We start from the raw sequence: 12,283 nt of genomic DNA on the forward strand, positions 1-12,283 counted from the left end.
GAAGTCAGGAAGCAGGGAAAAGTCTCTGAGAAGGGAAAGACTAGTACAGTTCACGAAAGATGAGCCGAATTTATCACGACACGTCTTTACAGAACAAACCAGTACACAATGAGACATTTGACAGCGGGTGGTGTCCGTCTATGTACGAAAGGTACGATTTTAAATACTTTTTGTTTGTAGACTGAAAGCGACAGAAAGTATTGAGATGAGTCCAGTAGCGTGAACGTTGTGTTCGCAACAACAAACTCCCCTGAAAAGTCTGACAGTTTTCTTTTCCCAAGAATTAGAGCAGATAGATCTAATGTCCACACCTCACATACATTATTATGTAAAAAATAATTAATAGTTGTACATTCGGCATTCAAATGAATCCCTAGTCAGCACTTAACATCAATAAAGCCGCTAAAGGTGTAGCGTTATTGGTGTTTGATAATGTTCTTCAACGAGCCATATGTGTCCGTTTCTTGAAAGGAGTTTGGTTTGTGGGTCTCAGTTCTACAGAAAGTTGTGGTTGTTGCACATTGTTCTAAGAAGAATGTACTGTTACAAATGGGAATAGCATGATTTCATGGTTTGATATTTTCCCTCCACACAGCGGTCAGGGGGTTCTTCTCGAAGGAAAGCTGCTGGATGTCTCCAGACATGCGATCAGTGACGACAAAAATCCCAAGGTACAGCCGGCAAAATGCCGTCAGTGAGTGTCGACATCCCTTTGAGTTTGAAGATGAGTAAACATTGTTGAGAACCGCTGTGCAAAATGAAGTCACTGATTGCTTGATTTTTACAGGTCAGCGCATCATGACCGAAGTAAATATCAGCGCATGCGCAAAGTTTCTCCACATTCTGCCATGTTTCAGCCTCATCTTAAAATAAATGCAGTGTATTTGATCTCTCATCAGTCTAAAAACAGTTATCCACAATAACAAAGCAAGAACAGTTTTTTGAAGTGTTTTGTAAATTTATTTAAAATAAAAGACTTTAATAAACTATTTCCAAGTATTCAGACCCTTCACTAAGTACTTGGTTAGAGCACCTTTGGCAGCGATTACTGCCTCAAGTCTTCTTGGAAACGATGCTACAAGCTCGACACGCCACTTTTTGGAAGCTTCTCCCATTCGTCTTGGCAGACTCGATCATACTCGGCCAGGTTGGATGGGAAAGCTTGATGCACAGCCAGTTTCACATCTCTCCAGAGATGCCCTGTTGGGTTCAGGTCCAGACTCTATTCGGGCCATTCCAGGCCTCTCAGAGCTTTCCCAAAGCCTCTCCTGTGTTTTCTTGGCGCTATGCTTCGGCTCGTTGTCTTGTTGAAATGTAAACCTTCACCCCAACGTGAGATCCTGAGCACCCTGGAAAAGGTTTTCGCTCTGGATTGCTCCATATCTTTCTGCATGACTGTGGCCACACATTTCTATCTCCGCTTCATCAGACCAGAGGATTTTGCTTTTCTTGGTCTGAGAGTCGTTTGACATTAATGTCAAAAATGAAACTGTGTTTGAAGAGGCTTCCTTTGACTTTAAATAATTAAAGCATTTTTAAACTACGGATTCCCAAGACCTTGTTTCATCCTGTCTTCATCTTTGACTGAACAGTTCGTCCGTCTCTATCTGCTGCTGACAGAAACAAAACTTCACAATATTCTCCAAATCCTTATCAGTGTCAGCATTTTGGACAGACTAAACCCAAACACAGACCAAACACAAACTGCACTTCTGTTTTTGTTGCTTTTTTCCTGCTGTCATTGGCAGGTCCGTTTCTCTGTACTCTACATCAAACCCAGCCGCATCCATCAGAGGAAGTTCGATGCCAGCGGGAAAGAGATTGAGCCAAACTTCAGTGACACCAAAAAGGTCAACACTGGCTTCCTCATGTCCTCCTACAGTGAGTAGAAAACAACAAACGTTTGAGTTCATGTTTGCATTTTTCCTTCCCTTGCAAAACTTAATTCTGTTTGGCTTGTTTTGTCTTCCTTGTAGTTGTAGTTTGAGATTTACTCTCAGACTGTCTGTCGACCCAGCGTGAGGTCACAGCCTCCCCTGAGAGTGTGTTTGAGTCTCACTTCAGCTGGAAGAATGATTTGAACTGTAGCTGCTCCCTTAAATTGTTCTTCGTTGGCCGGTCCTCCTAAAACAGGCATGTCAAACTCATTCCATAAAGGGCCGTGTGGCTGCAGGTTTTTGTCCCAACCAAGGAGGAGCACATCAGGCCAACCAATCAACATCATGGGATCACTTAGTTATCAGCTGAAGACTGAGATCAGCTGATTAATTGATTCCAGCCAGGTGTGCTCCTCCTTGGTTGGAACGAAAACCTGCAGCCACACGGCCCTTTATGGAATGAGTTTGACATGCCTGTCCTAAAATCTACAACCATCTCCTTCATTTCTGTCACATTTAAGAGGAGGTGGTTGTTCCCTGTGCGCAGTCTCCCGTTCAACACCAACACACCTCAGAACTGCAGAGATCTGACCTTTCTGCAGGTGAGAGGACTCCATGTTATAGTGGAAGTCTGAGCTATACAGGTTGAAGAGGAAAGGTGGGAGTAAGTGTGCTGCGGCGCTCCTGTGCTGCTAACCACCTGCTTGGACACTCATCTCCTCATTGGCACAAACTGTGTTTTTTTGTGTCATTTTCGCAGCATGTTTCCTGTATTCAGTTGTGTTTTCTGTTTTTTGCATTTCTTAACTAAATGCTCGGCATGTATTGTGAAATTGGTCTTTTTCTGTCAGCGTGTGTTTTCTTAAGCTGCAGTGCGTGGAGTTCTCCGGGCCACTGGAACTCTTTAACAACGAATTCTTCCTAGCTTCATTAGCTTAGACGTGTGTTTTCTGTCCATGCAGAGGTGGAAGCTAAAGGGGAGTCAGACCGTCTGTCTGAGGAGCAGCTGTCAGCGATGGTGAACAAAGCCGAGCTGGTGAAGGTAACTGACAAGCACCGACCGAGCGGGACCTGGGCCTTCTGGTACCCAGAGTCAGAGATGGACAAAACAGAGCTGGAAACAGGGCAGGACGTACGACTGAAGACCAGAGGAAACAGTCCTTTCATATGTGAGTCAGGACTGAAAACACAAGACACGTTGAGCATTCAGCATCTGCTTACGTCATATTAAGCCCAAAAAGGACAGAATACTCTGTTGTCTGAACCCTGCTTAAGCTTCGGGCTACCCATTTAAGGCAGTCCATCTGATGCGGATCTTTGTGTGGGGATACAAGTGCAGCACAAGATTTAGTCAGAGCCCTTGAATGTGTTTTCTGACTATATAAGATGGGCTTGTCTTTTGGCCATTGGTCGAGCTCGTCCTAGCACTGACCTCCTTAGCAGTGGGGAGTGAATGAAATTAAACTTGAACTTTTCCGGTCTATTTCACAGTTTCATAAGTAACCTCAAGGGGAATGAACGGAGTTTGACCTCTCTGTTGTTCAGAAGAGTCATCCAGCCCTTTGATATTCTATAGTCAGTTTTGAGTGAAAGGGAGCGCTTTGGTTTGCTCGCAGCCTCTACTTTAGCACACCTCAGCCAAGATTCGTGATGACGTGATGGGCACTTTGAAGTTCCTGAGAGGAGTAAGAAAAAGTACACAAGTTAACCACAGAAGCTCATTGTAATTTGATTTAATAGCTCAAGATCTTGTTCAGTGTGTGAAAAAACCCACATTATCAAGTCGCTGTTTTCAGTCAGAAAGCTCTTAACTCATCCACCAACCACTTAACCTATAAAATGTATAGTTTTATATAGAAATATAGCAAATACACACATAACAACACATTAATTGGACTGTTTTGGTGATCCTGCATCATCAGGACGGACAGAGTACATCAAATTCCAGTGGCTGACAGCACTGTCATGCTACTAATGTAGCATGACAGTGCCTGCACATCCATGGCATGTTATGAATCATGACAAACAGGTAGAGGCAGGATGAAAAAGTGCCTTGTACAGTAATATTCCAGCAGGTATCATTTTGTCACGTACTTTTAATGGACTTAAAGCTGTCTTATTGATGAGGGAAAAGCCTGGCACTCTTTTTCTTTCTCTTATTTACTTCTGGGCTTCCAGTCTCCTTAGCCAAAGTGGACGGCGGCACGGTGACCAAGTGTAACTTCGCTGGAGATGAAAAGGCCGGAGCGTCGTGGACAGACAAGATCATGGCCAACAAAGGGGGCGCTGTCAGCACTCAGAGTCCCGGAGGAGAAGGAGAGGGAGCAGAGGAGGATGAATGGGTGAGGACACCTAACCCACGCTTGTATACAGGCGCTGAATAAAATCTACCATGGTGTACAACACATCCAGATGATTGAAAGGCACCAGCAGGTGTCATTGAAAATGTAATGGGTGGTTTTGGGGTCCCGGGCAGTCCCCCAAAGTATATGCATGTGGACATTTCCATATTTCTTGCTAGATATGGCAAGTATGGCAAGCCAAGGTTACATGTGGGCAGTTTGTGTGTAAAGTTACAAGTTCCTTCTGTGTTGACTTCATCTGTAAATTGAACAAGATGTGAAGTTTATCATGCCAAATCGACTCCCATGCATAGACCTGTATTATATAATAAATATAAATCACAACTCATGATAAAGTTAATGTTTAATGAAGTGCATAATGCGGTCAGTGAGGTGGAGAGTAATGCTGCAGGAGGTAATTCTTCTTCAATTCATTGTAAATTCACTTATTTGCAGGAAGGAAGTGCTCAAAGGACAGTTATATCAGCCCTGAGAAAACAAAGTCAGCCTCTTTGTTCATGTGCCTCTTGAATGGAAAATAGAAGTTATGACTTGACATAACAGGAAGTGGGCAGCTCAGTCCCTCTGTGGCTGCATCTGTTATTAAGAGTATATACAAAGCAGGTGAAGTCTTAGACAACCAGAAAGCAGAGAGGGCTCACTTCTCCCACTTTGCTTCTCTCTCAGGATGACTGAGGAAACCGTCTCTCCCGGCACCCTGAAGTGTTGGCCCAGTTCCAGTCTGCAGGTTGAACTACTTTATCTTGGCTCCGCTCCTGTCTCTCTGTCTTTAGACTGGATGTTTCACTGGGGTACTGAACATGTGTGTCCTAGGGGCTGGAAACTTGCATCACTCCTACAGTACGGCACCAGACTCCTCCAGCACCACAGAGTGTATCTGGCTGTTAGCTGGGATGCAGACGGTGTCTTTGCGAAGTACACGTGTGATTTTTTTAATGCATGTCCTGGTATTAATTGCAGTTTGGTCCTCCCATACTGTAATTTAAGGCCTGTATATAGAGGTTTTCTAAATTTTAAAGTTTATCTCAGTAATTTTGAACTCAAATAGCTGTGTTTCCTGTTTCATAAGATCATATCTGTGTAACAAGCAAAGTATTTATGCGTTCTCACCCGCAGAATAGGAAAAAACTGTTGAGACTCTCCTCCCAAAATTGCTACACTTCAGACAGCATGTCCATAAATCAAATATGTAAAAATATATTTCCTTCTATCTGATTATCAAAGTAATTTGCAACACTTACTGTATTGTTGCTTAAAGCAGCTGGAAAACCTGGCTTCAAATATGAAGTATTTCTTTTAATATAAATATTCATGACTAAATCAACAGTAATCAGTGTTTAAAAAGCTTTTTTCACCCTCTGCCTCTAACTGTATTTCACAGCCTCATTCTTACACATTAGCAGGGAGTTACTGGGCATAATGACAAATTTCCACAGCTTGTTATCAACTGTTGCATTAAAAGCATTTCTCTCTTAAATGTGCAACCGTGCCAGTATGTATTACCAATCTGTGGCTATTGTTCACTCAACAGTAATACTCAATGCAACGGAAAGCAAAATATTGAGGCAGTTTTAGGAATGCAGGCAAAGTGTACAGAAAGACTTCAGTGGAGGCAAACAGACAGATTAGATATAGGTGGAGCAAATCGTTAAGATGGACGAAAATGTGCGATAATTCTCTTGGTCGTGGTGATGATGATGATGACACATACCGATGATAACTTATATATATTTATATGCATACACCCTTCATCTTCTCAGCCACAGGACATGTGATTGGACAATAAACAACAAAGCAACCTGTCGGTTAGTTATTTCTCATTGCATCTAACAACACCTCAAAGCTAGTCCAGTGACAAATGGGCAGTATTATATTAAATATTATCATTATTAACACCATCTTGGTGTTGTAGATCATGATGTCAAGGGAGTTAAAAAAAATGACATGGACTGGATTAAAGGACTTTTGTTTTATTAAAAGAACACAACATTCAAGAATAATTTGGTTCCTTGATTACAACATACACTGTATAATACACATATAGACATGTTCCATATAACAGAGGCCTTTCTGTCCTTTGGTTCTGACTTGTGCGAATGTTGAGAAGCTGGTCTGGAAATTGGCATCATCGAAACGCTGGTAAATTTTAGAACCAATGGAAGCTTCATCCCTTTTCCACCGTGACAAAAATCAACACAAAGTTTTTATTCTAAAATCACTTTGAGCAACAACAACAACAAAGGAAAATTATCCAAAATCACAAAGTGCTGGGTCAAAATCTTGTTCCTGACTGTTGGCATTGAATATACTGCATACATGATGCACATGAATACACACATAAACACTTCTGTGTCTCACTTTGGTCTTAAGTGCCACATTCCTCTCATTATCGATCAGTACTGTACTGCAGCATGATCACGGTTCTCTTTGCTAATTGTTTGATGGGAAATTGAATCCCTCATGTCCTGGTTATTTCTCCCGTCCATTTTCCTGGCAAAGCGTGATCCACTCTTCATCGGTTCTTGGTGTTGAAGTGGATTTAGCGGAGTAGGAGAGTCTTAAGAGTATCCAGCTGCAGAATTGAAAACTGCTGGCACAGCTGATCTGTGACGCTCTAAAACAATGAAAGAGCGTTTTTCCCCTCTATGAAGCTGTTTCCCTTTCAAACCACTCTAGTATAATATCTTTGTGCTCGCTGACCCACTGGATGTTGACTTGGGTTTGCGCTATGGCCTCGTTCACCCCCGCTTCACCAAGACCCAGATTGGGGTCCTCTGCAAAACGTTTCAGCTGCACACACACACACACACAGATCAGACAGTGATGTTAGGGTATTGATACTGAAGCACACTGCATTCCCCAAAGATAAAAATTGTAGGCCTGACCTCGTAATTATGAGATGTTTTTCTCATAATTATGAGATATTAAGTCATAATTCTGCATTATGGCCCATGAAAAGACCAAAACCAAGTACTGTTTGAAATACTGGGGCTATTAAGCGAATGGGCTAAACTCCTTCCCCAAACAGCAATTGTCCAATTACAGCTTAGCAACCGTAACTAGGCCAACAGGGATCTTTTCATACTATTTTATTTTGTGGGGGATGAAAAAAAAAAGGCTTTGATGAAGTCTTCGACATGGATCATCACCCAGTGAGAAAGCCGACTGTTTGCTTGGGACGTGTGTCACAGCATTAGCCTCGGCCTTTTAGCATGATATCATGTAGCCAGGGAGAGGGTTAAAAACAGTCAGCTGGAAACATTAAATGTCAGCCAGCACTAAAGTTAGCTTAATTAGCTCATTAAACCAGCCAGCGACAGCTGTCATTTGATAAGAAATAACAAAGCTGCTTCTGTGTCACACAACAAAGTGGTCCTGCCAGAAGTTTCAGCAGTGGGAAGTACAACCGAATCGATTTGACCATAAGCTCGTAGAAGAAAAATAACTGAATCCCACTTTACATATTGTCTGCGTATAAGCCTGATGTGTCTTATTCCATTGTTGTCCAAAACTGTTAAAATACAGTGAGCCACACCGTTGCACTTTTGGTGACCCCGTCCTGCTGCCCCAAATACTTAGTAGGGCACCAAATGTTAATTAATCCACAGCTGACTACAGTCCATCTAAAATGCACAATGTTCTGCGATTTGAGTAATTTTTGCTAAAACTGTCACTAATTCAAAATAAAGCTCAGTACTAACATGTCATCCAGTTCAGCGGTGTGACCCATTGATGTGTCGGGCTTTAGATGCATGCACAGTACTTGTCAGTGTGGGACATACATCGACAGCTTTCATCTTTTCACACCCTTATCCTTCAAACTAGAAATAAGAAATGGCCTAGTTAAAGACATCTGTGGTTTTGGCTCAGAGGTAAAACTAACGAGCTGTCACATCACAGTGTATCAAGTTCCTCATTTGATATAAATCAACAACTGGTGGGTGGCTGCAAAGACAGGAGTTTTCACTCCACATCACTGCACGCTGATGTTATCATTTTGACCCGATAAAACATCAAGAAATTACCTCCTCAAGTTCAAACTGCGTCGAGAACCTGCTGGTCACTCCCTCGATCAGCGTCGACACTGAGTCCCTGGCAGCAGAGAAAGGCAAGGCGGGGTGGAAAACATATGAGAAACAGTTTTTAGTATAAGAGTTCAACAGTGCCACAAACTGCAGCCTTTAAAATGACCATAAAGTTGAATCAATACCTTTCTGAAACATTTAAAAAAACCTGAACATTGTAGCCTAAAGTTTTGCCTTTTTACTTGGTGCATACTCTGTTGCTGTTAGCTGTTGTGTTGGTGCTCTGTTCTCCTTTGTCTAGCTGAATGTCCAAAATGTTGCCTGCTGTATGTCTCCAGGATCGCTTGCGGCTACAAACCACTCACCTATAGCCAAGAACATATTCTCCAGCTACGGTCCCCTATCATCAGCGTGAAAGCAGCAGGCATGAAAGCAGCGGGCATTCCTCTATCAGAGATCCAACCAAGACAAAGGGAGATGTGGAGATGTACGCACTAGGCTGAGGAAACGTCCCTTTGGACCCCCTTGTCCCTCCATCATACTGGCAGACGTATGTTCTTTTAATAACAAAATGGATTTACTGCATGCCAGGTGCCTGGTTTGGACTGAAACCTGGCTCGACCGGGCCGTCTCAGACTCTGAAGTCAGTCTTGATCATTTCAGCATCATTCAGGCGGACAGGACCACTCATTTGGGCAAAGAAAGGGGTGGTGGGGTCTGCATCTACGTCAACAACAGATGAATAACAACATCGAAATCCACAGTCTGTACACCCGATGACCAGTACCCAAACTGAAGCATACAACTCCAGAGCTCTCTGGCATTCACGGACTGGGACGTCTTTCAAGGTGATCTGGATGAGGGAGCTTGCGTCATCACTGGCTCCATCAAACTCTGCATCTCCATTTTCCTCCACTCCCTCCTCCAGCATCTGGAATCACCACAATCCACTTTGTGACTTCAGTACAGTTCAATGCCACAGGATGATTAAGAAACTTCACCACCTCAACATCCCTCCACTCCAGCTGTAGACCACAAGCTGTTAGAACAGGCACCGTCTCATCATCTTCTATCATCACCAACACCGGAGCCCATCAGGTCTCTGATCTCAGTCCCTCTACGCCAATGACTGGAGCAGCCTCTCAGCCCGCACCACATACTCCAAAAGCTCAATACTCTGCCAATCAAAAGTCCATTTCTCACGTCACACAATGGTGCAGGGACAACTGCCTACAGCTGAACGTGGACAAAACAAAGGAACTGGCCATTAGCACATCAAACACATCTCACACTGGACTGAACCCCACGTCCATCTGTAGCAGACAGTAGAACAGGTCAACAACGATAAATATCTTGGACTCACTTTAGACAATACACTGTTTTGATCAACGCATCACTTCCATCCACAACAGTCCCAGCAAAGAGTCCATGTTCTGTGTTGAGCTGGCTGTGAAAACAAATCTTCCTCGGTGGCAACAAAGTCTAAATCTGAACCCTAAATGATCGAGAATGTATTGCAGTATTTGTGTGTTAGTGTTATCTAAGTGCACCTGATTAACTGTTAATTGTAAATGAGTACAAAGCACAAACAGTGGGGACTAAGAGTGCTAATTATGAGCACTGATTAAATAAGAAAACCTTTGTACTTGTACTTGGATCTGTATAAGTCACAGCTTGTTTACTCAAATGACTCGACCACAGGTCACTTCTGTATCAATAGGCCTCTGTAAAACACATTCCCCAGGCAAGACGAGGCTCTCAGATCTCTGTGATGAGGCACCGAGCCGCAGTGCATCCATAAGGAAATCACCAACAATGGTCTTGTCTTTTCAGTTGGCCGCTCATGGCTTCAAAGCAGGTTATGAGACAGAAAACAGAAAAACATGAGTGAGCCAGTACTGTGGCCAAGGTTCGACGAACGCTTCAGTTTGTACAGTGTGGGGTTGATACTGAGGTGGTAGAGGTTCAACATACAGTCACAGCACTCTATGAACCCAGCTTTGTCAGCATATTTACAATAATCATTGCATATTTGTCAAGTACCTTCTATGCCATGAGCGCTAATGGTACAAAACAGAGTAAACCTCAGCCGACTCTAGCATTGGTAGACTAAAGCTGTCCTGGACTTGTCTCTGGATTACACACTTTAATTGTTGGGATTTAAAGCTGCATTCTTTATTTATTTTTATGCCCAACTGGAAACAGTGGGACAAGCTGAAAACACAAAATCTGACATATCACAGATGTAGAAATGGCAGGAAATGTGATATATTGTTAATATAAAAAATATTAATGTGCAACTTAAAGATTTATAGTTGTCATCTCAGTCTGGCATCAAAGGCAAAAAAAGCATATTTCCAAAATATATAGAACTGCTAGTTTAAAACTGCACTAGTCAATGTCATTATAATAATATATAATGTTAATACAATGGATCAAATGACTGACCTGCCCAGTAGTATTTCTCTGAACATCTCCTCATCCCTGCCAGGCTTTTTGCCTTTTTAAGCATATTGTTTGTAATTGGACCACAAACTGTACCCACTGTTCACCACCTGCCCAGCACCAAAAGTTAGTGACTAGCATATTAGAGCATCTAGCAGCTAAAGAGCTGGTGGGGACCAAAAACAGAGCTAAAAGGATAGTGAATGTAGGACTTACTTTGATCAGGTGGACACAAACATGACACCAAATTGAATGTTAATGTTCAGTGTAGGCTGGATATGTAAACAGGAAACAGATTGCTGACGTGTTCGGCATAACAGTGTCACAGAGTCTATTGACAAATGAGTGTGACTTTCAGCTAGTTGAAGAGTTCTGCCTTTAGGTGCCGGAAAAAAGACTGTCAGAGCTTTAAAGAGCCGTACAACTTGTGAGGGATTTCATTTCTGTTAGCTTAGAGTTCTCACAACCTAACCGCTGTGTTTGGCATGGCTGCTCCACCCTGATAAACATACAGTACTGTACGTTATGGGGCAAACCACCTTCTTGTAAATCTGTTGGAGTAAAAACGGCTAAATTTAAACGTTTCGCACTGATGCAAAAATACTGCCTATCATCAACCTCAAACCAAAGATACTGGCATCATGTCTTCCTTTCAAAGTCTATACTGGTCAAACCCAACTACACAATTTCAAATACTTGTTCAAGATGTGATCTGTAAAAACCAATATGAGAAGCAGCAGAGTCCAAATAGCAACCTACCCCCGCCTGACATATTTCCAGTGTGCTCTGATAAAGTTCCAGGCCAGCGCATGCCCCACCACGTTCTTGGCTATGTAGTTAATAGTGGAGACAGCATCCATCAGGCGGATCTTGTCAGGATTCAAAGTGTAGTCCAGGTATCTGCAGGAAAAGGAACGCACTGACTAGCTCCACACAAAATCAAACTGCATGTTTGGGATTTATTACATGCATGTCTGCAATGAAAGACGTTACTATGTACACACTAATATAGTTCTGTATATGACACGTCAGGAGCTCATGTTTAATCCTGGCTCCGTGCTTTGACTTCACCTGTTGAGCAGCCAAATCTTCTTGGTGCAAGACAGAGCTTCACGGAGCTGGTCTTTCTCAGTGGTGTCGCTGGAGCTCTGAAACTTGCTCCAGATAAAATCCCACTCTCTCTTCCCGCCAGCAGCCACAGCTTGGCAGTAGATTACTGACCGCAGGTTGGGGTGGATGCTGAGTCACACACACACACACACACAGAGTTATTTTCCCCACGTCAGGACCGTCTCATTTTCAAGTTTTCTTGGTTGTTTTGGAATGTCGACTTGACATTTTCCTGCCCATCAGCATATTTGGAGACATACTTAACATTTTCTCCATCTGGTCGACTTTCAGGTATTTTCTCCGACCACTACAAGCTAAGGGATTACACCTGTGAGATATTAAAGCATGGCCTCACTACTGTTATGGATGTTGACACTTTTAGCACAGAATTTCTTCATTAACACAAAACTCCATCCTCAACATTTTTGTATTTGGAAAAATGTTCATCATCCTCATCTCAAAT

The 12,283-nt window shown here is 42.7% G+C and overlaps 2 protein-coding genes across 3 annotated transcripts in view; one reads left to right on the forward strand and one right to left on the reverse strand.

Moving 5' to 3' along the window:
- Nucleotides 1-11,282, forward strand: arpin (actin related protein 2/3 complex inhibitor). 2 transcript variants are annotated; one of them, XR_006006922.1, is made up of 7 exons: nt 1-151; nt 596-671; nt 1,749-1,881; nt 2,840-3,046; nt 4,056-4,219; nt 4,907-4,967; nt 8,604-11,282. XR_006006922.1 is itself a non-coding variant. In XM_041939891.1 (6 exons), exons 1-6 carry the CDS (start codon nt 60-62, stop codon nt 4,913-4,915), a joined length of 681 nt encoding a protein of 226 aa, XP_041795825.1. In that variant the 5' UTR covers nt 1-59; the 3' UTR covers nt 4,916-6,219. The 2 variants fall into 2 exon arrangements, 1 of the variants encoding a protein (XP_041795825.1); XM_041939891.1 differs by lacking the exon at nt 8,604-11,282 and having other exon boundaries at nt 4,907-6,219.
- anpepa (alanyl (membrane) aminopeptidase a) overlaps nt 6,201-12,283 on the reverse strand; it is a 23,993-nt gene continuing 17,910 nt past the window's right edge. Inside the window, exons 17-20 of the mRNA XM_041939890.1 lie at nt 11,782-11,949; nt 11,470-11,610; nt 8,266-8,332; nt 6,201-7,030 (exon numbers count right to left, since the gene is read on the reverse strand). Of these exons, the coding sequence (XP_041795824.1) occupies nt 6,884-7,030; nt 8,266-8,332; nt 11,470-11,610; nt 11,782-11,949 (523 nt within the window). The 3' untranslated portion in view covers nt 6,201-6,883. The remainder of the gene's footprint in view (nt 7,031-8,265; nt 8,333-11,469; nt 11,611-11,781; nt 11,950-12,283) is intronic.

This window comes from Chelmon rostratus, chromosome 6 (assembly GCF_017976325.1).
Source record: "Chelmon rostratus isolate fCheRos1 chromosome 6, fCheRos1.pri, whole genome shotgun sequence".
Classification (NCBI taxonomy): domain Eukaryota; kingdom Metazoa; phylum Chordata; class Actinopteri; order Chaetodontiformes; family Chaetodontidae; genus Chelmon; species Chelmon rostratus.